The sequence below is a fragment of the Enhydra lutris genome, unplaced genomic scaffold, assembly GCF_002288905.1.
Source record: "Enhydra lutris kenyoni isolate GAN:26980312 unplaced genomic scaffold, ASM228890v2 scaffoldscaffold13, whole genome shotgun sequence".
Lineage (NCBI taxonomy): Eukaryota > Metazoa > Chordata > Mammalia > Carnivora > Mustelidae > Enhydra > Enhydra lutris.
In genome coordinates this window covers 39197671-39220865 of record NW_019154097.1, presented here as the reverse complement: position 1 = coordinate 39220865, position 23195 = coordinate 39197671, and the positions used below count along the sequence as shown (strand labels likewise).

The window sequence follows — 23195 nt, the reverse complement described above, 5'->3', positions numbered from 1 at the left end:
GGCTCGTGAGATCCCACCTCTCCCTGCCTTTTGCCTGCTGCCTGGAGCCTGTCCTGCTATGCCTCTGCCTCCTTGGGGGAATTCCTGGGTCTAGCTCTAGGTGTCATTTACTCTGGGAGGGGTCACCCCAGCCCACGCTGCTCTTGGAGTTGTATGCCCTGAACCCCTGACAGCCTGGGATCCCAGGGGTGCATACCAGCTAGGTTACTGTTTCTGGCCACGCTGCATGAATTTGCTGGAGCTGCCCTAACAGAGTGCCACAGCCCGTGTGGCTGCCACCGTGGAAATTTATTGTCTCATATCCTGGAGGCTGAAAGTCTGAGATCAGAGTGCTGGCAGGGCTGGTTCCTCCTGTGCTAGGAGACGGCCATCTTCTCGCTGCGCCCCCACAAGTTCGTCCCTCTGCTCGTGTCTGTGTCCTCCCCTCAGAAGGACACAGGCCAGATGGGATCAGGGCTTCCCCCCCCCCATTTTAATGCAATCATTTCTTTAAAGGCCTTGTCTCCAAATGCAGTCATATTCCAAGGTCCTGGGTGTTAGGGCTGTGATGTGTAAATTTCGGGACACGCAGTTCATAACCATGGCCCTCAGGCTAAGACCCCACACAGGGGTCACTTCCTGGTCATTGCCACTTTTTAAGAGAGTGAGTCCCATCCCATTTAAAACCACAGGCTCACCTTCTGCCATCCCTCTGAGGCCTCAGGGGTTTGGAAGGACCAGTCATAGGCATCCCCCTGCCCCCTGTTCTCCCTGGGCGGCGGGCAAAGCCTGCTTGCTGTCCCTCAGTATTGGTTCTCCCTTGTTCCTCAAACCCCTGAACTTTAGTGGGGTACGTGGCTGCCCAGAACGAGGTGGTCCTCCTGGGCGTGTACCCCATGACTTAATTTTGGCTGATGGAGGGTAAGCCCAAGTGGTGAGTGAACTGTCCTCTTCCCTAGTGACTGGGATGAAGGCACGATGGCTGGAGCTGGCACAGCTGCCCGAGACCATGAGGTGCACCTGGAAGAGAGGCCACAGCAGGGGGGACAGCAGGGACAGCAGGGGGCAGACTGGAGGGAGGCCTTGAGTACCTGTCAGCCCTGGATCACCCACCTGGACCATTACATGAAAGAAAACCCCGACCCTCGCTCGCTCACACCATGGTTATCTTGGACTTTGCCTTCCCACGCACCGATTCCCTGGTGCACAGTAGGCACTCAGCGTTCTTCTCAATGACCGGCTAGGCCGGGAGGTGCAGGAGTTGGGCTGGGGCTGGAGCGGCATGGCTCCAGGTCGTGGGCCTTCGGTGTGACCAGGAGGGCAGCTGTCCAGGACGATGGATTTGCCCAGCTTTTATGTCGTCGCTGCCTCTCCCTCCGTTGGGTGTGTGGGGCGGCGTGTAGTCGTGCCCACTCAGAGCTTTCCCTCCCTGCGGACGGAACTCCAGTAAGCTAGCTCTGGCCGCCCTCCACCCTTTACTTCCCCTGCCCGGAGTGAAGTGACTTCATCTGGCAGGTGCGTTTGGAACGGTAGGTGGATAGGCATGGCCACTTCCTGTGCCTTGAGTCCCGGGGGCCAGGCGCTACCCGGCCGCACACCCCTGCTTTGCTCCTTCATGGCTAGATGTGTGCAAGCAGACCCCGCGTGGGAAGGCCTGCGGAACCGTTGGGTCCTGGGGCTGTGCTGGGAACTGCCCTCCGGTGTCAGTGTATGGCCCCGAGGGGACATCTGTCTCCTATTTTCTTACTGCTTTGACGTGCTTCCCAATGGTTGCATTTTTTTTATTTTTTTAAAGATTTTATTTATTTATTTGACAGACAGAGATCACAAGTAAGCCCAGAGGCAGGCAGAGAGAGAGAAGGGAAGCAGGCTCCCTGCCGAGCAGAGAACCGGATGCGGGGCTCAATCCCAGGACCCTGGGATCATGACCTGAGCTGAAGGCAGAGGCTTAACCCACTGAGCCACCCAGGCGCCCCTTCCCGATGGTTTTAGAACTCAGCTGGGAAAAGGCAAAGCATTTATTTGTGCAGCAAGCCCCCGCAGCAGCTGTCCCCTCGGACTGTGGGGGACGCCAGGGCCGGACAGGGAGTGTCAGAGCACCAGGGCCTGCAGAAGTCCCTTCCACCAAGTGCCCAGGGCCTCTCTGATGCTCTCCAGCTCTCAGCGTCCACCATGTTTCTCACTGCCCTCTGGGAGGCCAACCACTGCAGGGACAGCCCCTCTGGTGTGACCTGGGCAGTAGCAAAGGTTTGCACAGGGTTGGCAGACCTCCCATGAATGTCCGCAGGGGACACCGCTGGGTCACCTTAGGGTGTGAGGAGGGCCTGTGTAAGGGGGCAGGGCAAGCCTGAGGTGACGAGGCCCTGAGGGCTATGTTCTAGAAGTCTTCGGCCCCAAGTCTTCTGCGCCCCAGCTGGAGCTCTCCTAGCTGTGCCGATCTGTAGGAGGCAAAGGGAGACAGCTGGAACCACAGCCTAAGCCGCTCACCAGATGGACACAGGCCTGACGTCAGCAGCTTGGGGTGCTGACCTCTTCTTGGGGTGTCCACACTCCTGACTCTGCACTCCCCTCCTGCCCAAGGGGCTCAGGAAGGTCTGGCTGTTGCGTGCCACCCACTCCTGCCCCTCCAGGATGGACAGGCCAGAGGGGAGAGGCCCTGTCCAGTCTATACCTTGGGCCGCGGGTTTGCCTGCCAAAACCTCTGGCCCCAGAGCCTCAGGTCCTGCTTTCCACTACCCTCTGGCCTCTCACCTGCGCCCCTGTCTTCGGGGAGCTGCCCCGTCTCCAGGAAGAGCCAGAGGTTGCTGCATCTGTGCGACTCCACTCGGGTCACCCAGTAGCTGGCCACCGAGCCTGTAACTGGGGAGCAGGGGCCACAGGCCAGTTGGGCTGTGGGCCTGGGCCTCTGCACTTCTCAGGGAAAGGGGACCTGGGCCCAGGCTTCTTCCGGGCAGAGGGTCTGGTGGGCTTGGCAGGACTCGCACCGAGAACTGGGACCCCCTCCCAGGAGGTGGGGATGCGCGGGACCACGGCCTCCCCACCCCAGTGGGGACCCCCCCCCGCCGGAAAGCCAGCATCACCTCTGGCGACTCGGGTGCGTGTCAGAGCGGGAGGCACAGCCCCTGGGGTACCCACCCACGGCCACGAGTACGTGCCACTGGAAGGGGTACGGGAACTTCCTCCGGATGAACATCTGCAGGCCGAAGGCGGCGCCGGTGCCTGCCAGAGCCAAGGTCCCCATCGGCCAGCCTGTCCACCGCCTGGGCGCCCACAGCAGCGGTCAGGCTCCCAGCCTCCGAGGACTGGGGACCGGACGGCACCTGCTGGGCACTCGGGTGAGACGGGAAGGTGAGGTCTGTCCGGACCCCAGGACGTCTGGACCCAGCCTACCTGCGACAAAGCTGAAAATGCCCTTCACGAAGGCCTTCGACTGGCACGCGGCGTACTCCCCCAGCCCCTGCGGTGGCGGAGGGGGTGCGGGCTCAGTCCCCCCGTCTTTCACAGGCCCTCCGTCCCGCCGTCGGGCACACTCGGGCCGCGAGGAGCGGGACCACTCGCCGTGAGGGCCTGGGGGCTTGCCCACACCTGCCTCCATGTCCACCCAGGCTGCCCCGATCCCCACAACGGGAGCGTCCTCCCCCCTTGTCTCTCTTCCCTGAGGAGGGTAGCCCCCCACCGAGCCCCCACCCGCCCCGCTCAAGTCAGCTTCTGAGGTCCGGGGCCCGCGTGCCAGGCCGGCGTTCTCACCGGGTGCTTGGCGGCCACGGCGTCGTCCACCCGGGACAGGCCCAGGTTCACCATGGCAGGCAGGTCACCCGTAGCGGACGGGCGGAGCCTGCGCACGACGTGCGGGGGGGCGGGGCGAGCAGGGGCGGAGCCTGTGAGGGACGTGCATGGGGGCGGGGGCGGGACCCGCGTGAGACAGGCGGAGGGGCGGGTGCGAACAGGGGCGGAGCCTACGCGGGCCGCGCGCTGGGGGAGGTGGAGCGAAGAGGGGGCGGAGCCTTGCAGGACGCGCGGGCGGGGGCGGAGGGGCGGGGGCGAACGGGGCGGAGCCTGAGCGGGACAGGCGAAGGGGCTGGGACGAGCTCGCAGGAGGGGTGGGGCTGGGGGGCCTGAGAGAAGGCGGGGAAGGCCGAGGGTCTGAGTGATGGCAGAGAGTCTGGGGTGTGGACTCAGGTGGTCTTTGAAGTAGAGGGGGAATGAGACTGGGGCCTGGCCAGGTCTCCTGGGGGAGAGTGGGCGTCAGTTTAGGTCGCCGGTCAGAACATTGAAGTCCTAGGTGGCGCGTGGGCTTGGGAATGGACATGGCTTGGGGGTCGCGTGGCCTATGGGAGGGTCCAGCTCCCCTGTATGCCCCAGCCACAGGGGAGAGGCCAGCTACCTCCGGGCCTGAGGATGAGGCCCCCTGACTGGGGGGCAGCCTCTGTCCAGCGGCCAAGGCTGGGCATTCTGGGTGGGCCAGACACCCCCGCCCACCGCCGCCCGCCTGCCCCCCGGCTCTGGCTCTGCACTAGATGGTAGCACTGACCTGAAAAACAAGTTATTTTACCAGCAACTAGGAGTTTACTGGGGAGCAGCAGAGACTTGCAATTTGGGACATGGGAGCCACAACAAAACCACGGATGAGGCCAACCAATGACCGCGAGGAAGTACTTTATGGAGAAGGAGTGGGAGGGGTTGCTCTGAACCCAGGCCTGCTGGAGAGAAGCAAGCCCTCCGGGTGGTGAGGGCCGGAGGTCAGTTTCTTGTAGGGGAGACAGTGCACATCTTTCCCCGGTGGGGCCTGGGGCTGACGGTTCTCCCCGCCGTGGACGCCGCGTGGTCTGGCTGCCCAGAAGGCCAGGAGAGCCAGGGCAAGCTTGGGGGATGGTCGCCTTGTCCTGAGCCCCAGAGCCCTAGATTCAGGTCTGCACACAACAGGGGAGAGTGGGCTACAGGCTGATACCCTTCCGCCTCCCCTGGCAGCACAAGGAGGCCATCCTGTGCTGTCCACACTCCGTTTGCCAGGATGAGCTGCTTCTGCCCTTCCCACCACCTGCCTCCCCCCTGCCCACACCTGGAGGGGTGCGTGTGCGCAAGCTGATGCATCTGAGCCGGCCCCTCTTACCCGGACAGGGGTCTCCCCACCCCCCCTTTCCCCTCCTGCCCCTGCTCCCCTCCCTCACTCTTCATCTCTCTCCCCTTCCCCTCTTCCTTCCCCCTTCCTTGTCCTTCCCCTCCCTCCACTCCTCCTGTCTCCTCCCCTGTCCCACTCTCCCTCCTCTCTCCTTCCTCTTCTCAGTCCCATTCTTGTGGCTGCTCCAACGAAACTTGGAGGCCCAGCAGACCGGAGGAAGCCTGAAGCCTGTACCAGGGCAGCTGCCGCTCATCCAGAGGCTGACTGGAGGCAGGAAGTGTGGTCCTTGGCGGCTGAGGCCACCACCCCTGCCCTGTAAGTGCCCACGTGACTGAGAGCTCTGGGGCCTGCCCTCAGGCGCAGGACATGCCACCCCAGGAGCCCACACCCGACTGGCCTACACACTGAAGCCAGGCTGGGGTGCAGTGGCCTGCAGCGGGTGATCAGGGTGCTGATGCTGCCTGAGGGGCAGGAGCCCTTCATGAAGTCACTGCAGGGGTGCCCAGCCCTGGCCCGTTCCCTGGAGGAACCCAGAGGGCACGTGCAAATTAGGGGAAAGTGGACAGTGTGTTTGCAAAGCAACTACCCAGATGTGAGTGGGACATGGGAGACCCCGAGGGCCACGGCAGGAACCTAGAGCTCAGAGCAGCAGAGTGGATCACCCCAGGTTGGGTGGGTGGGGGACCTGTTCCAGCATGTAGAGGGGTAACTGTGTAGGTGAGACCCCTGGGGACTGTAGGGGGATCTGGCTAGCACAAAGTAACCTTGATTCCCTTCCCACCTCCTGCTGGGGCCCCCTGGGGTGGAGCCCAACTGTGCAGGGGTCCAGGGGGCCCTTGACATTGTCCATGCAGCTTGGGCTGCCTCCATGGTCAGCAGGTGGAGGCTCGGAGCACCTGAGATTCTTTCTCCTCCCCGAGGACGGGGCCCAGGGTTAGGAAGCACCGGGGGGCAGGAACCTGACTGGGCTGGGCCTGGCGGAGAGATGGTCCGCAGCCCTGACCAACTATAACCAGTGAGAGTTTACTGGAAGGACACTGGGGCTCCTGGATTAGCAGGATGCTGGAGAACCAAGAGAGTGGGTACAGGGGCAGCCTCAGCGGTCTGGTGAACAGGAACAGAACGAGAACCTCCAGGGGAAGAAGTGTTGAGTCGAGCCAACCAGCCCCTGCATCCTAGCCCTCCTCCTGGAGGCTCAGACCCCTGGGCCGGCCAGGGGAGCTGATGGGCAAGGTGGCAGCCCCCCACACCTGTGCCCCTTGGTCTTCACAGCGTGACACTGGGAAGCGGTGAGGCAGGGAAGCCAGACGAGGCTCCAGGTGGAGTTTACCCTGCGGCTGTGGACAAGGCAGGCGGTGCCAGCACGCAAACCCCTGCCACGGGCTGCAGACGTGGTGGCATGGCAGAGAGGCCCCAGGCTCTAGTGGACCTGCAGGCCGAAGCGACTTTCCTCCCTCATTTATCCACAGCTATGAACCGAGCACCTTCTGCACCCGGAGCTGAGGAGTCCGAAGCCGTCAGGCCACTGGTAGTGCCTGCTGTCCCGGAATTTAGAGTGGCAGTGCAGAGACAATGCATAAACACAGAAGAAAATGCAGATTAAGCTCACAGACTGGAGGAAAGAGACGGGGTGGGGTGGGGTGTAGACTGGGGTTTGAAGAGGGCTGCAGGGAGGAGGCAGAAGCCACAAGCTGCCCAGGGAGCGGCCAGCTCCGGGCCGGTGCTGGAAATGCCACGGGGCCAGCGGGCCGGACTTGGGGATGGCGACCGGCAGCCCTAGAGCTGTGGCGTGTCTCAGAGCGGCCTCGCCTTGCCCGTCCCTTGACTCACGGACGCGTTTTCCCATGTTTGTTTTCCACCTGGACGTCTTCTTTGGTGAAGTGGCTTTTCAAATCTTTGCCTGTTCTTTTTTTTTTTTTTTAAGTTGAATTGCTTGTTTTTCTTATCATTGCATCTGTAGAGTTCTTCATAGATTCAGGATTTAAGTCCTTTATCAGATGCATGTTCTGTAAATATGGGACCTGGCGAGCTGGGATCCCCTGAAACCCAGAGCGGGCGGCCCTCAGAAGCCCCCGCTCCTCGCCTGCCTCCCTGCTGGGGGTGAGGCTCTCTCTCGGGCCCTGTAGGCCCCTCCACGCCGGAGCCCTTGGCAGCGCTGGCCTTGCTTCGGCCGCCCGCCCCCGATCAGAGGTATCTGGGTCGTGTGCCCCAAGGCCAGCAGGTGGTCCTCCTGTGGAGGACGCTGTCTGCCTGCACAGGAGAGGTCACGTGGGAGGCCTGGCCAGTGAGCCCCCACCAGCCCTCGGTGCCGCCCTGGCGACACTCGTGCCCGCGTGCTTATGCAACCTTTGATAAGACACTTGTGACGCCATAATCCACCCTAAGCGGGGCTCAGCTCCGCCCTCTAGACCGGCCCGCTGGAGACCCGGTGCGTGGCAGTGGGGCCTAGAGTGAGGGGTCACCCAGGCCTCTGATGTCCCCTCCGTCATAGCTGGGCTGACCCATGGTGACTCCACTCTTGTGTGCGGTGTGGGGGCGGGGTATGAACAAGTGAGGACTTTGGGGACCCAGACCCTGAGTAGGCCTGTGAGCTAGAGCACCCCCATGTGCCCGGGCCCCAGCCAGTCTAGAGGTGGACGGAGGCCAGGATGAGGTCTCTGCTTGGTCCTCAGCGACTGGCTGGCTGGTGTGGATCGGGAGAGGTGAGAGGTGAGAGTCCGCCTCTCTGGAGCCCTCCAGGAAATGACCCCTGGGGCTGGCGGGGGACCTTGGGTGATTGTGCAGGACAATGGACAATGGGGCTGAATTTCCAGAGCCAAGTGCTTCTGCTGCCCCACGGCCCCTCGGCTAAGCCCACTGGTGGGCTGGGCTATAAAGCCTGGCCTCCTGGGGCTGGGATTCCTGTGCTGGGAGCTGGGCGGCAGGCATGGCCTCGAAGTGCATCCTGCTGGGCCAGGTCCTGCCGCTCCTCTGGGTGTCCGTGGCTGGGGCCGAGGTTCTGCTGCAGCCCGATTTTGATGCCAAGAAGGTAACAAAGGCCCCTGTGCTGTGGCACGGGTGGGCATGGGGGCCGAGCCCCATGGGAAGTGATGGCACCATGGGATAACAGGGTGGCGCCTACGGTGTACCTGCTCTGGGCCTTGAACCGGCCAACCCTTGGACCTTCTCTCCATTTAATCCTGGAACAACAGTGTGGGGGTAATTACTGACCCATTTCACAGTTGGGGGAACAAAGGTCATGCGACCTGTCCAGGTAGGTAGCAGGACGGGGAGATGGGCACGGAGACCCCCAGCTGCGTGGTTCCAGACGAGCCTGTGTGGCCGTGTGCTTTGTGGCCCTGGTCCCAGGGCAAAGCCAGCCACTGAGCTGCTTTGCAGTTCTCAGGCCTCTGGTACGTGGTCTCCGTGGTCTCCGACTGCAAGGTCTTCCTGGGCAAGAAGGACCACCTGCTGATGTCCACTAGGACCATCGAGGCCATGGCGGGTGGCAACCTCAGTGTCCACATGCAGTTCCCTCGGTGAGTGTGGTGGGGCTGGCGGTGGGGGCGGGGCGGGCCAGCAGCTGAGAGTGAGCCCCGGGCTGTGCCCCCCCAGGGCTGACGGCTGTCACCTGCTGGACACCGAGTACCTGAGGGCGGGCTCCGAGGGCCACTTCAGAGTTCCAGGTAGGTCCTGCCCCACCTGCCCTCAGGGACGCCTGACAAAGCGTCTCCATGGGGTGACATGGACGGTCCTTCTACCTGGGGCCATCCCCCAGCCCCTCACCATCTCCTGCCCCACCCCTCCTTCCCTCCACCTTCTGCCCTTTCCTTGAGCCCCAAAGCAGAGGCCGGCATGGGTGGGGGTCCGTGCTTGGGCCCCGGGCCCTCCCCCACGGCTGGCTGGCCCCTCCCTCTGCAGCCCTGGGCTACCTGGACGTGCGCATTGCGGACACAGACTACAGCTCGTTCGCCGTGGTCTACATCTACAAGGAACTGGAGGGAGCCCTCAGCACCATGGTGCAGCTCTACAGTGAGGACCCTGCCACCCGCCCTCCCTCCTTGGCCCCGCTGGCTGCTGCCCACCTGGCCCTCTCCTCCCCACCTGGGGCTGCCCCCCCGCCCTGTCTCCCCTCGGCCCGGCCCCTCAGGCCCTGCCTCCCCTCCCCCATCACCCCAACCCGGAGCCAAGAAGGGGGTGGTGGCGGGACCCCGCAGCTCTTCGGAGAGGGGAGGAGTCGGCACAAGGGGCCTCTGGGGGCCCTCCCACCCTCTGGCCCCGCTGCCTGAGAGCCGAGGTGAGGGCTGAGGTTCTGTTTTGCTGTAATTTCTGAGGGCCTTGGCAAAGTGGGCCAGGGGCTCCCCGAGGTGCAGAGGTTGGGGTGAGGGCTAGAGACAGGTTTTTGGGGGCCTGAGGGGTGTGGGGCCCAGGGGGACATGGCCCTGGGGAAGACCCAGGCCCTTGTCAGTCTCCCAGACACCCTGTGTGGATTAGGAAAGGACAAGGGCGGCTTCAGTCCCCTGATTCCCCAGCCAGGCAGGCACTTTTGAGCAGTGCACAACCTGCTCAGTCTTAGGTGATGGACCTGCTGTCAACTCTCAAGGAAGAGCGCTGAGGCCAGGAGACCTCCACCCCCTCCCCTCCCCTCACCTCTGTGAGCCCCAGAGACCTCCACCCCCTCCCCTCACCTCTGTGAGCCCAGGAGACCTCCTCCCCTCCCCTCACCTCTGTGAGCCCCAGAGACCTCCCCCCTTCCCCTCTCACCTCTGTGAGCCCCAGAGACCTCTGCCCCTTTCCCCTTACCTCTCTGTGAGCCCCAGGAGACCTCCACCCACCCCCCAACCTCTGTGGGACACAGGGCTCACTGGGGCCCTGCTCTGCCTCAGGCCGGACCCAGGAAGCAAGTCCCCAAGCTGTGAAGACCTTCCGGGACTTCTACCCCACGGTGGGGCTCGAGGATGACATGATGGTCATGGTGCCCAAGTCAGGTGCGCAGGCCCCTTACCGACCCCTGGCAGTGAGCCAGACCAGGTGGTGTCCCTCGTAAGGCGGGCCCGCAGCCCCTCCTTCCGCCCGCACACACGAGGAGGAGGTTATGGGCAGCTGGGAGGGAGAGGCTTTCGGGGGTTGGGCTGTTTGGGGGCCCGGGGAAGGAAGCTGTGGGCAGTCCGGCCGGCTCAGCCTCCTTGTCTTCCTCCCCGCAGATACGTGCTCCTCTGGGGACAAGGAAGCTCCCTGACACCTGTGGAGGCCCACCTCGGCCCTTTGCAGGTAGGATAGAGGCAGGGCGGCCTCTCCATCCTGTTCTCCAGGGCCTGCGTGGGCAGCCCTGGGCCGCCGCTCTGTCTGCTGCTCTGCACGTGTGGATCCCACTCCCCCAGCCCCCACCCAGCTGCCCGGCCGGCCACTTCCACGATTCAGGCCTCAGCTTAAATGCTACCTCTTCCAGGAAGCCTCCTCTGATTTCCTAGGGCTGCCTTAACAAATTACCACATATGACACGAGTTTGTTCTCGCCACCGTTCTGGAGGCCAGAGCCCAAAGTCAAGGAGTGGGCCCGGCTGGTTCCTTCTGGAGGCTCAGGGCCGAATCTTGGCCTCTCCCAGCTCCTGCTGGTGCTGGCAGGCCTCGGCCTCCCTTGGCTTGTAGCCCCATCCCTGCTGTCTCTGCCTCGACGGTCACACGGCTGTCCTCCCTCTGTGTGTCTGTGTTTAAATGTCCCTCTTCTGACGAGGACATCGGTCACGGGGGCCGGGCCCGCCCTAAGTCCACGACAGCCTCGTCTCCGTCCTTAACTGATCACGTCTGCAAAGACCCTGTCTCCAGGGAAGGTCCTGCTCTGAGGCCCCAGGTGGACGTGAGTCCGGGAGATGCTATCAATCCAGTGTGCTGTGTGTCCCGCAGCCTCTGGCTACCTTCCTGGGGTACTAGGCCTTGGAATTGTCTAGGAACCTGGTCTCCCCCAGAGGGCCCCATGAGACGGGAACCGCCACCTTGCATAGCACTGCCGTTATAGGGTTATTGGGACATGGAAGTAGGTGGACTCTTGGGGACACCCTCTCCCCAAGTGGATGCTAAGAAACTGTCCAGCCCCTTACCAACTTCACAATGAATAGTTTGGGAACCCACATGAGACCATAAATAACAGAAGTGTCAGAGGCAGCCCTGTGGTCCTTCCTGGCAGGCCTGTGTTTGTGTGGTGGGACTCCTTCCTCATTCTGAAGGGGGCGTCCCACCATCCCTCCCGGCATCCACCCCCTGGCATCCATCCTGGCATCCCTCCCAGCACCCCCCCCCCCACCCCTCCCGGCACTCCCCCATCTTCTCCCCCTGCATCCCCCTGCCATCCCCCAACATCTCCCTCGGCATCTCCCCCTGCCATCTCCCTCAGCACCCCACCCGGCATCCCCCCCGCCATCCCCCCCAGCTTCCCCCCGCCATTGACCCTGGCATCCTGCTCTCCCTGGCCCGGCTGGCTATTCACCCAGGGGGCATTGGGCTGTTTTAACTTCTCGTGTGTCTAGAAGATGCTGCCGACCCCTGGTCCCACCGCACCCCACAGGTGCTTGTCTTCGGTGGGAGGAGAGGGGGAGGGATATGCCAGATCAGCCTCTGGGAGGTTCTACCTTCGGAGAGTAGGAGCCCCAGCGTCCTGCTGTGGGCCTCACCCCAACTTCCAGGGTAAAGCGTCCCATGTGGACCCCCTCTCAGGGGCTGAATCTGGGGGATTTGTTGTGGTTCAGTGGCCCTTGTGGGGCTTTCTTGCCATGCCGGCCAGCGAGCAAGCAAGGTGCTGGAAAATGTGTTGGGGTCCCTGGGACTGCGGGAAGCTACGGTATGCTGCTGGCCTCTGGGGCCACCATGGTGGGCTTCCACAGTTGTGGAAGTTTCAATGGTAGAATTAGCTCTGGCCTTGCAGGCGACGTGTGCCGTGGATGGGGGCAGCGAGAGGCTCCGAGGAGTGTTTGTTGAATGGGTGCCTGGAGTGACCGTGCCTTTCCTGTCTGTGCAGGGCCAGCTGGAGCAGCAGACCTTGTCGTCCCGAGTTGTCCGGACCCACCGTCCTCCTGGGTCACCCCCTCCTCCCCAACCCTGGGCCTCCCTCTTCCCCTCAATAAACATATTCTGCAGTCTAGAGGCTCCTCCCCTCTTTGCAGGGGCCCTTGGGGAGGGCACGGTGAGCCCTGTCTTAATCCAGGACTCCTAGGGAAACTGAGGCAGGGAATTGGGCACGCGGGAGGCACTGACCACTGGGCACCTCCTGGCTCGAGGGGACAGGAACTCCAGCCCAGCCTGGCACCCACGAGGGGCTGTCCCCGTAGGCGGTGTCTGATGCCACTGTCCTGTCCTCATGGGCTCACGGCACCTTCAGGGAGCCAGGGTGCCCGTGAAGACCACCTCGCTGTGGGGCTCCACTGGGCACATGCAGCCCCCTGGCCGCAGGAGCTGGGGGCACAGCAGCATGGGGGCCTCGAAGCAGGACTCACCAGGGGTGTTCCCTCCTGCTACTGGGCTGACCTTGACCTTGGCTATGTCATATGCTCCACAGTGGACCCCTGGACACACACAGTGAGCTCGCTGCATTCCTTACTCAGGAAACTGAGGCATAGAGAAGTTGGTGACTTGCCCAGCGAGGGGCCAGGCTGAGGCTGAGGCCCAGTGGTCAGGCTCCAGGGCCTGGGCTGCATGAGGACACTCCGTGAGATGTTGGGGGAGAGAGCCCTCCCTAGGGGCCCCTGGCCACCGCCGTTCTCCTGAAAGGAGCTCAGCACGTCCAGGTTCCGTCCAGTGCACACACTTTAAAGGGCCAGGTGAGGCGACAGGAAGGTAGTGGGGGTCCTGCCTCATTGCTCATAGGTGCCCTGCAGCCTTTCCAGGTCTGGAGCCGGAGGCAGTTGGCCGGATCAGATGAAGGGCATCTGTCTTCATCCTGCTCCTGGTCACCCAGAGACAGCGTCCCCCACGCTTCCTGTCCTCCCTCTGTTGCCTGGCCAAGCACTGGGGGTGGGGGGACCCTTTCTCATCAGCCCGGGCTGGGCCAGTTTGGGGCTCAGATTAGCTAGTCCCAGATCAGCCTCCTTGGGAGGCCCTTGCTGGTCCGTGGTGTGGTGGGTCCCTCTGTCTCCGGCGGGCTGGCCAGCTCTGGGCTTCCCTGTCCTGCCTGGACGTTCCCACACCTGGCAGACCCTAAGCTGACAGCCTTGGTGGAAGGACAGTGCAGCGTCCAGGATCCGAGGCGGCCTGTCTCCCTGTGGGGTGGGAGCTGTCCCGTACTGGTCCAAGCCTGGAGCCCTTCCAGGGTGTACTTTTCTGGCCCTGAAGCTGGGAAGCTTGCCTCTTACTGGTCTAGAACCACGGATGCTGGTCCTGGCAGGAGTTGCCTGGGCACCTCGGACCCCTCCTGGCCACGTGGCACCCGTCCCCCTGCTTTGTGGCCATTACAGCTGGGAAACCAAGGCACACAGCTTGCCCTGAGCCACACAGCTGGTTGGGCCAGGGCCCCTGTCCCTGAGATGGGCTCCTCTTGCCAGGCTCTTAATCTGGGACAAAATCTACTGTTGAGGGGGGCCCAGCCGTGCTGTTGTTGGGGGGTGGGGCAGCCGTACTGTTGGTGGGGGGACCCAGCGATACTGTTGGGGGGGGGGCCCAGCTGGGGAAGAGCCGGCTCTGGCCTCCCACTGCCCTGGCTCATGTCCTGGCTCTGCTCCTCAGGTCGGGGGCCAGCAGGACGGGGCCGCTCTCAGGCCAGCCTTCTGGGCGGTGGGTCGTGCCCAGCTGTGTGTGGGCCTGACTGATCCAGGCGAGGACAGGCACAGGGCCTGGCCTGGGGATGGGACTGTGTCCTGTCAGGGTGGACGAGGACACGGGCCCCAGGAAGGCAGCTTCCCAGCGTGTGCCGAGATCCCTGAGACGTGGCCGTCCACCTCCGCCGCCCAGGGACCTCTGTGCCTCTCCCACGCTGCTCCCAAGCTTCCCCTCCCCACAGGGACCTCCACAGGGAGACGAGACCCCTCCTTCACTCCCCCTCAGCTCAGGGAGCTGTACCAGGCCCTCGGAGCCTCTCTTGCCCCAAGGCTGATCAGGAAGAGCTCGGAAGCCGCCACATGCCAGGCGAGGAAGATGCTCCGAGCCCGTGGGTCTGGGCGCGGCACCCGTCTGTCGGCCCCTACGGGCTTGGAGCTGTGGTCCCAGCTGTCCCATGGTGGGGGCCTCGTCCCCCTCTGCTCAGGTGGCCCCCCTGCCATGCCCACATTCGTCCCAGGCCAGGAAGCTGGCATTCGTGTGGGCTGACCCCACCCCGGTGGCTGTGGGTGTCCCGGGGGCCACTTCCCGGAGGGGTCTTGGCCACCTGTGCTGATGACCACCTCAGGCTCTTGCGCAACGCTCCCCCACTAAAAACCCAGGTTCCGGGGAGCAGAGGCACCGCGAGCTGCGATGGAGCCTGGGCTCCTCACTGTCGTCCTGGGCATTGTCATGGTGCAGGTGCACACAGCCTCCCAGGACCTGGACCTGCAGAAGGTGGCCTTTCTGTCTTACGTGGGGAGGTTGGGGCAGGGAGGGGCCTGAGTGTCCAGCCCCCCTGCCCCCCAGCCGACGCCAGAGCAGCCTCATCAGGGGCCCCAGGACCACCCCTCCCCAGGTCAGCCCGGACAGAGCAGGTGGCTGAGGGTCTGAGCCTAGCCTGGCTGGTCACCCCTGTCCTTGAGAGGGGCTGTGAGCAAACACCCGGGACCGACAGGGCCAGAGCCCTCCCTGAGCTTCTCCGTGGGCAGCCGGCTGGTCCACCTGGGGCTCAGCGTGGACCCTTCCTGCTCCTGGATCGGTGGGGTCCGTCCCCTGGGAGCTCCGGTGGGAACAGGCCAGGTGCCTGGGAGCGGCCCTGCTGTACCAGGTCTCACGGGGCCGCACCGTGTACGACCAGAGGACGCTTTCCCAGCGCGGGGAGCTCGCAGGGGCTTTGCCGAGTTCCTTCCTCACTGGTCTGTGTGGGCAGCCGAGCCGGCAGCGCTTCAGAAGGGCTCAGAGAGGACAGGCGTTGGGGACGTGTATACTTCCCTCTCACAAAACAATCAGTTTCTGGGTTCAGACGGAAGTTCTGGGCTGGGGTGCATTTCTGAAGGCAGGAGCCCCCCACCCCAGCTCCCAGAGAAGTTGTACCCTCCCGTGGGTGCCAAGGGCTGCTGGCTGCCGCCTCCCCTCTCTTGGGCTCCAACCACTGCTGCCCCTGGCGTCCTGGCCCCACGGAAGGCGCCCTGCTGTCTGATGGGCTGAAGGGACTCTTCGGAAGGATGGTGACTGCTATTTTGCCATGAAGACATGCTGACCTTTCAGGGACCACCGGCGCCCTGCTCCGGGGCCCCGGAGGGTCTGCCACCGAGGACAGGGCTCCGGCTTCTCTCTCCAGATCGCAGGATTCTGGTGGGAAGTTGGGGTGGCCTCCAGCCAAAACCTGGCACTAAAGACCCCAAAGAGGCTGGAAGCCTTGTTCCTGATCTTGAGTGGACGTGAGCTGACTGTGAAGGTTGCGTATAACAGGTGAGGGGTCCTGGGGCCCCTGGGGGCTCCAGTAGGAATAGGCAGGTGCGACCGAGGGCCTGGCGGGGGCAGCTCCATCAGCTGCGGCTGTGGGGTCTGGACAGGGTCAGCCCCACTGTGTCCAAAACCCCAGACCTTGACCCCCATCCCCAGCACCAGAACCCCCAGGATCCTGGAGCTGTTACATGTAGACCTAGACATTCAATTCTCCCGAAAAGAAGCGTAGTGTTTTGATAAGGCCCCATTAGGCTGTAAGACACAAAAGCAGCCTTGGAGCTCTCTGGGGCCCCCGCTCTTCACCTCCCCCAGCCTCGCCCTGGCCCGAGCTCTCCCGGGTACAGACACACCACCGGGCCCCTCCGCCCCCACATGCCTGGGATGTGCCCTGCAGAGAGAATGCAGGCTGGTATTTTCCTGATGAGCACCCTGCCGTCTTTCAGCTCAGGAACTTGTGAGACAGAAAAAATAGTGGGCTCAGAAATAGACGCTTCAGGGACATTTGTTTTTCCTGGTAAGAACCCTTGTCCGGTCGCTACAGTTACAGACCCCTGGCCCTGCATACCAGCTACACTTGCCTTGCTATTTTTCCTGTGCTGTTCCCCATGCTGTTCCCTGCACTCCTCCTCAAGCCCCAGGTGCTCCCCTTCTCTAACCACCAAGTGGGTCATCCTTCAAGGGCTGTTCTACTTGTCCCCCCCGATGCCTTGCCCAGCATGATGGGAGGGTCCGGGCCCTGGGTGTGGAGAGGATGGAGTCAGACCCTGCACCCGGCCTCCGAGGTCTGCCAGGTTGCGAGGTAACCGTCGGCATGCCTGTGGTCTCTCCTGGGCCTCTTGCTCCCAGGCCATGGGAGATCCACATGACAGACGCGGACCACGAGCAGTTTGCCATTTTGCGGCTGTCCCCCCGCTGACAAGGCAAGGACTACCACGTGCTCAAGTGCTTCAGTAAGCGCATGCCAGGGTCGGGGCTGGGCCCGCTGCTGCCCCCTGGGGACGGCCCAGCCCAGCGCCCCCGTGTCCCCGCAGCTCGGCGCCCGGAGGACGAATGGGGACCAGGCTTCCGGCGGTTCCGGGACTTGACTGCACACATGGGGCTCCACCTGGTGGCCCGGCACGGCGAGCCCCAGGCCTTCTGGGTGGGTGCTAGGCTGGGGACCTTGAGGGCGGGTGGGGGTCCGAGGGGCCCGTTCTGCCGCACCTCACGCCGCCCCGTCCTGCAGGGAGATGCGCCGAGCTCCTGAAGGAGGTGAGCCTCGCCCCGGGCTGCGCTGGGCCCCCCGCCAAGCTGGGTTTCCCATCCCGACAGGGGCCCCAAATCACTCTGGATCCTGGGCCTCCAGGGTGGGGACGCCGGGCTGCCAGAGGGGCACCCGCGAGGCTGGGGGCTCGCGGGCAGGGCTGGGAGAGGGAGGGGAGGAGGCCAGGCACTCTCATCCCGCCCGGGGGGTGGGTGGGGGGACACAGGCCCTGTGGGCACCATCTTGGGTTCCCCATGTCCCACCCGGTGCCAGGCCCCCCAATCCCCTCTGTCTCAGCACAGCCCCGAGAGGTGGGGACGGTGACCCTGCCTTTGCAGGTAGAGAAACTGAGGCCCAGGGCGGCTTTGGCTCGCGGTCACGCAGCTAGGACACGGGCTCCCCCACCCCCCAGCCCTAACCACTGCCCCGAGGGGCGTTTGGAGGCCAGGCCGTGCCCTGAGGCCCTGCCCTTCTGTGTCTCAGGAGCTGATCTAGAGGAGCCCTGGGCCAGGCCTGTCCTGGCCCCAGGGGACTGCTGGCCCTTGCTCTGAATAAAGCGCACTACCCAACCCGCTGCCCCGAGCGTCTTTCTTGGGGGAGCAGGGCTGTGGGGGGATGGGCGGGGCTGCCCAGGAAGTGACAGCAAACCCAGCTGTCTGGTGGTCTGTGGGCGCCGTGACCACCTCTGGGAACGGGAGCCGTTCATATCCCACCCCTGGCTGGGTCTTTGTCCCGGGAGGGCTGAGCTGGGGGGAGGCCACGGGCCGGGCTGGCTTCTGGTCTGTTCCCTGTTTCTTTCCCTGTGGGGCCCGGGGACCACACAGCTCGGTGCGGGATGACAGGCCGTCTCCCTCCTTCCTGCCGGCGGTCATGCCCAGCCCTGCCCTGCTCAGAGCCCGCGGGCCGGGCTTCCTGGGCGTGTGGGCCCCACGGTGCTTCCCAGGCTGCCGTCCTGCTCCCTGAGAGCCTGAGCGGCCCCAGGCCCGAACAGAACTGTAGGTCAGGTCTCCTGGCTGCATTTCCACCACATTCTTCCACGGCTCCCCACTGCCCTAAGGTTAATCCCCGTGGGCACAGTGGCCAAGGCCCTTCAGTCCTGGCTGTGCTTCTGTCCCCTGCTGGCTTCCTTGCGCCCAGCCGTGCATGGTTGGTCCAGCCTTTTCCGTCATGCCGTGTCACCCCATGACCTGCACTGACTGTCCGATCACCCCATTTTCTTCCATTAGCTGTGTCTGAGACCAGATGGCAGACGAGGTGGCCTGGTCATGGAAGGAAGTGTGGGGCTGGCGTCAGCCCCACGGTCTAAGCATAGCCCAGGACAGTCAAAGCTTCTGGGGAGCAGCTGCCTCAGGGGTGAGCGGTCCCTGAGGTGCCGCAGTGCTGGGGCACTGGTGGGCACTGGCTGCCCCAGAACGGAGAAACGCCCGTGACACTCTGGCAGCCAAGCGTGAAGCCTGCCCCAAGGGTGGGGCCTGCCTGGGACTTGCCAGGAATCCTGAGCCTAATTCCCCGAAGACCCACAGGAGCGATGTTTGAAAGCTGCATTCTGACAGCTTAGGGGTGCTTGGGGACAATTTGGACCTTCCACGGATCTGTCCGGCCCAAGCTTGCAATGAGTACACAGTGAGCTGCCTGAGAGGTGACAGTCAACCTCATCGGCTTGGGCGGGCGTGACAGCACTGTGGGCCGGGTGTGGCCCCCGGACATCAGGGTTTGCTTCTCAGACGTCTAGAAGCTGGATGCCCGAGGTCAGGGTGCTGACGGGGTTGGTCTCTGGTGAGACCCGGCTTCCTGGCCCGGAGCTGGGGGGCCTCCCTTGGGGCCCACATGTGGCCTCCGCTCCACGCACCGGGCTCCCCACCACTTGGACGGGCGCCAGTCCCAGGAGATGCGGACCACCTGCACGACCTCCCTCCAGCCCGTCATTGCCCGAGAGGCCCCAGCTCCAGACACAGCTGCCGTGGCGACTGCGGCTTCAAGAGTGGCGTTTCTGGGGACGCAGTTTCGTCCCCAACAAAAGCCAACAGCTTTCAGAGGGCGACAGGGGCAGCCAGAGCCTCAGGAAGTCACCGTGAGTACACAGGCCTCTGGACACTCGAGGAAACGAGGCCGCATAGGAGACTAGCAGGAGGTCCCCGGACGGCCCACGGGCAGGGTTCGAACACACTGGCTTTCTAAGTTCAAGGACAAAAGGAAGTCAGGCTCCAGGAGCTGGCGAGTTAGGAGAAGGCAGAATTCGACAGTGTTTGCTCGGGGAGCGCGAACATGGGAACAGACAGGGCCCTTGGGTGGCGAACCGGCAACCGTGCGGAGAGCCAGGCCGGAATGCAGGCAATGCTCGTGGTCACTGGGCCGCGGCTTTCCTGGACAGGCTCAGCAGACTGCGGAGGACCAGGAACCCAGACAAACCAACACAGACTGTTGGCACCGAGAAGCAGAGTGGAGAGAGACTGGCCTGGGGGTGGGCGGGCAAGGCTGGGTGTGTAGACTCACCCCGCAAGAGAGAGCAGAGAAAATGGGCGGAAAAATATTTGAAGAAATGGAGGCCAAAATATGCTCAAAGAAACACAGCCCCGCGGCTCGGGGAGGCCGACGCAGGATGGGGGGCACCACGCCCAGGGACGAGGCCGTCTGCGGCTTCCCCGGTTTGCAGACGCGAACGGAGCCGGGGACAAGGCCAGGCGTGGAGGTCACCTCCGGACGACTGGGAATTGTAGGAAATGAAGCTATTCACACAGATCGAAGTGCAGAGAGTTTGTCGCTACCTACGGGCAGTACAAGAAGGAGGGGCTAGGGGCGTCTGGGTGGCTCAGTGGGTTAAAGCCTCTGCCTTCAGCTCAGGTCATGGTCCCAGGGTCCTGGGATCGAGCCCCACATCGGGCTCTCTGCTCAGCAGGGAGCCTGCTTCCCTTCCTGTCTCTCTCTCCTGCCTCTGCCTACTTGTGATCTCTGTCTGTCAAATAAATAAATAAAATCTTAAAAAAAAAAAAAAAAAAACAAGAAGGAGGGGCTAGTGTGGCCCCAGGCCGAGAGACCTCGCAGGTGATGCCCATGCAGGCCCGCGGGGAGCTCAGGAGGGCTGGGAGAGCAGGGCTCATCGGGGCAGGTCAGCGCCGTCCGGGGGCCTCGAGCCTTCGCTTCTCCCCACGTGTGTCCTGTCCGTCAGCACGGGCTCAGGCCGGCCTCGTCCCTGCACGGCTCAGCGCCTACTGCAGTGTTCGGTCTTGGCGAGCAAACCCGTGCGGACTTGTCCAGGGTCACCCGTTTAGGATGGCCCCGGAGTCTTTCTGACACGTTCCCCTGGTTCCTCAAACATGTGTTTCCTGTCTGGGACCAGAATCACCCCGAGTTCCTCTTATGCTTCCTGTGACTCAAACTTCGAATCACCTCTCCAAGGAGCCTGGTTCCCTTTTGCAGAGAACGGTGCCGAGAAACCAAGGTCTGGGCGCCGGGAACGCTCAGCTCTGCGTCTGCCCGCCCGTCTGGGCGGGTGGGGTTGAGCCTTCTCAGCGGAGCGAGCCCCCCTTTCCACCTGCCTTCCCAACCCTGGGAAAACCATTGTCCTCTGACACACCCCGAGCACACGGGAAGGAGGCACCCGGCGGAGAGCCAGCCTCAGGAAGGCCGCGACTCGGATTTGTTTATCGCTCCTTTACTGTTCAGCCGAGAATTTCTAGAAACAACACTCTGTCCAAAGTTGCTCAGGGCTGATTCTGCGGCCCTCCTTCCCAGGGTCACGTCATCACTTGCCATACGGTTGTATCCCACTCACTTACTCTCGAGGGCGGTAGATTAATGTGATTCCAAAGGCACAACTACACAAAGAAGGTCGGCTCGGAGCTGGCGCAGGTGGTTAAGTGTCCGACTCCTGATTTCAGCTCAGGTCACACTCTCAGGGTGGTGGGATCGAGCCCTGAATCCATCGGGCTCCTCCACGCCCAGCGGGGAGCCTGCTGGAGAGTCTCTCTCCCCGCGCCTCTGCCCCTCCCCCTGCTCGCCCGCTCTCTCCTTCTAAAATAAATAAATAAATCTGTAAAAAAAAAAAAGACGGCATGCAATGGGAGGGGTGTAACGGCCTCCCCAGCCCAGCCCCGGGGGTGTGCACGCCCATCTGTCCTTCCGTGTCTTGCAGAAATACGCAGACAGACATGGTTTCTCATCGCCCTTTCTGTCTCCCTGGAAGGCTGCGTACATCACATGCCCTCCGGCACCCGCGTTTTCCACTTTACGATACACCGGGATGTCCTGTCCCTCCACGCCGGTCGATAGAGACCTGTGGGTTATGTTTCACAGCCCCGTAGGCCTGTTGTGGGCGCATCTGTCGTTCAGCCGGTCTCCCGGGCGTGGCCCCGAGCCGACTGTCACAGCCGCGTCGCAAACCGCGCTTTCCCGGCCAAGCCCCGTGTGTCCTACCGCGCCTGCCGTCCCAGGCGCTTCCTCACGGTGGGTTCCCGGGGGGGTTTCTAGAACAAAAGATACACGGGCACGCAGTTAAGGTCTTACGATGTTGCCACACTCCGCTCTACGATGGTTGCGCCGCGTGCCGTGGGCCGAGCCGTGCGCGCGGCTCTGCGGGCTTTGGCGATGCGACAGGCGATGAGCGGCATCTCCGCGTTGTCTCAGTTTGCATTTCTCTTACTGAATGCGAACGCGCCCTGCGTCCGTTCACCGGGGCTGCCGCGGCAAAGCACCAGACCCTTGAACGCCAGCGGTACAGGCTCTCCCAGATCTGGCGGCTGGAGTCTGAGGCCAGGCTCGCGCGGGGACCTCCCAAGGCCTCTCTCCTCGGCGTGTAGGCGGCCATCTGCTCCGCGGTGCTCACGCGGTCACCCCTGTGTGTGTACCTCAGTCTCTTCGGATAAGGACCCCAGGTGTATTTAATCTGAATGGCCTCATTTTGACTTAATTGCCCCTTTGAAGTGACCACATCCCACCTGTCCTGTGCGGAGTTTCTGGGCTCAGGACTCCAGCGTAGAAATTGGTGGGGGGCAGGAATGCGATCCATAATGAGCCTGTCTTTGTATGTTTAGGGTCATGTTAAGTTTTTCATGTGAATTATCTGGTTATGTCATTTGTCCATTTTTCTGATGGGTTTTCAGCCCTTTTTTCTTTCTTTTTTTTTTTTAAGATTTTATTTATTTATTTGACAGAGAGAGAGGTCACAAGTAGGCAGAGAGGCCGGCAGAGAGAGCGAGAGGAGGAAGCAGGCTCCCCGCAGAGCACAGAGCATGACGTGGGGCTCGATCTCAGGACCCTGGGATCATGACCTGAGCCGAAGGCAGAGGCTTTAACCCACTGAGCCACCCAGGTGCCCCAGTCCTTTTTTCTTTAATTTTTTAAAAGTTTCTTCTAGAGTATGGCTATTAGCCCTCACATGTGACACATGTTGGAAATATTTTCTCCGGCCTTGTCATTCTTCTTTTGACTTTGTTTAGAGCTTTGGTATTAAAAAAAGCTTAAAAATAGAGTCAAGTGATTTTCCAGTACTTCCTTTCATTACATCTGGATTTTGATGCACAGTTAGTGTGGCTCATGGGTTTGTAGGGGCTGATCTGCCCGGCTTGCGTGACATTCCCCAGAATTCCTAGAAGGCAAGAGCCTTACGGGGCCTGCAAAATGAGCTCCCACAGTGCTGACATGAGCTCAGACTCCTGCCACAAAACCCTTCCTTGTGAAGACATAGGCTTCCTAGTGGTCCCACCTTCAGGAGTGAACTCTGACACAACCAGAAAGCCTTTCCCTACATCCACATCATAGAGGAACTCACTGGTGACTTCTCTCATTACTCACATGGTTGCATTTCCACGCTTAGCCTTTGGGTCTCTGATCCATTTGGCACTGACTCTCCTGCACGAGGTGACTGTGCTCCGTTTTAATCTCCTTCCCCCTGGATTTCCGGTTGTCCTGACAGCACGTATTTATAAAACTCTATTTTTTCCCAGGATTTAAGATGTCTCCTTTGTAATACAACCTGTTCATTTTGGTTCACAAGAGCCCTCTGTATATATTTTCTCCCCAAATCCGCAATCTGTAAGATTATTTTGGGTTACACAGGTGTCATTTGCCTATACCACTTTTTATGGTTCCCAGCTGTATTATGAGAATTACGAAAATACAATATAATTTCAAATGTGGCTCTCATCTTGTTAAGCAAGGTGATCATAGCTGTTTTCACAGTCTGTGTGGTCCTGATGTGTGTGTCTATCCCCAACATCCATGCTGACGTCCAAGCCCCCAGTATGGCGACGCGGGGAAGTGGGCCTCCGGAAGGTGACTAGGTCATGAGTGTGGAGCCCTCATGAATGCAATCAGTGTCCTTATGAAAGAGACCCCACAGAACGCT

General features: G+C 62.2%; 3 protein-coding genes across 4 annotated transcripts; 2 read left to right on the top strand and 1 right to left on the bottom strand.

Moving 5' to 3' along the window:
- Nucleotides 1-1979: 1979 nt before the first annotated feature.
- On the bottom strand, nucleotides 1980-3795 carry LOC111145525 (transmembrane protein 141). Of its 2 annotated transcripts, XM_022500435.1 has the most exons (5): nucleotides 3727-3795; nucleotides 3370-3436; nucleotides 3115-3198; nucleotides 2731-2838; nucleotides 1980-2417 (listed from the first exon to the last, which is right to left on the bottom strand). In XM_022500435.1, the coding sequence occupies exons 1-5, from the start codon at nucleotides 3778-3780 to the stop codon at nucleotides 2404-2406; spliced, it is 327 nt and encodes a 108-aa protein (XP_022356143.1). In that variant the 5' UTR covers nucleotides 3781-3795; the 3' UTR covers nucleotides 1980-2403. The 2 variants fall into 2 exon arrangements, with proteins under 2 accessions (XP_022356143.1, XP_022356142.1); XM_022500434.1 differs by lacking the exon at nucleotides 1980-2417 and having other exon boundaries at nucleotides 2581-2838; nucleotides 3727-3792.
- A 3955-nt stretch (nucleotides 3796-7750) lies between these two features.
- Nucleotides 7751-12145, top strand: LOC111146220 (lipocalin 15). Its single transcript, XM_022501672.1, has 7 exons — nucleotides 7751-8126; nucleotides 8477-8616; nucleotides 8693-8763; nucleotides 8999-9109; nucleotides 9964-10065; nucleotides 10282-10348; nucleotides 12089-12145. The coding sequence occupies exons 1-6, from the start codon at nucleotides 8025-8027 to the stop codon at nucleotides 10314-10316; spliced, it is 561 nt and encodes a 186-aa protein (XP_022357380.1). The 5' UTR covers nucleotides 7751-8024; the 3' UTR covers nucleotides 10317-10348; nucleotides 12089-12145.
- A 2035-nt stretch (nucleotides 12146-14180) lies between these two features.
- LOC111145475 (lipocalin 8) lies at nucleotides 14181-18048 on the top strand. Its single transcript, XM_022500371.1, is given in 8 exon segments — nucleotides 14181-14278; nucleotides 14481-14716; nucleotides 15456-15612; nucleotides 16053-16129; nucleotides 16461-16559; nucleotides 16641-16730; nucleotides 16835-16955; nucleotides 17910-18048. Coding segments are annotated over 8 exon segments (1017 nt in total).
- Nucleotides 18049-23195: the final 5147 nt, after the last annotated feature.

Bases quoted from the DNA above. Each gene is read 5' to 3' on its own strand.
- LOC111146220 (XM_022501672.1), top strand. From the start codon at position 8,025: ATGGCCTCGAAGTGCATCCTGCTGGGCCAGGTCCTGCCGCTCCTCTGG. The intron at 8,127-8,476 runs GTAACAAAGGCC...GCTGCTTTGCAG, and splicing joins CCGATTTTGATGCCAAGAAG to TTCTCAGGCCTCTGGTACGT. The intron at 8,764-8,998 runs GTAGGTCCTGCC...CTCCCTCTGCAG, and splicing joins GGGCCACTTCAGAGTTCCAG to CCCTGGGCTACCTGGACGTG.
- LOC111145525 (XM_022500434.1), bottom strand. From the start codon at position 3,780: ATGGTGAACCTGGGCCTGTCCCGGGTGGACGACGCCGTGGCCGCCAAG. The intron at 3,199-3,369 runs GTAGGCTGGGTC...TGGCTCTGGCAG, and splicing joins CATTTTCAGCTTTGTCGCAG to GCACCGGCGCCGCCTTCGGC. The intron at 2,839-3,114 runs GTGGGTACCCCA...CCTGCTCCCCAG, and splicing joins GCACGTACTCGTGGCCGTGG to TTACAGGCTCGGTGGCCAGC.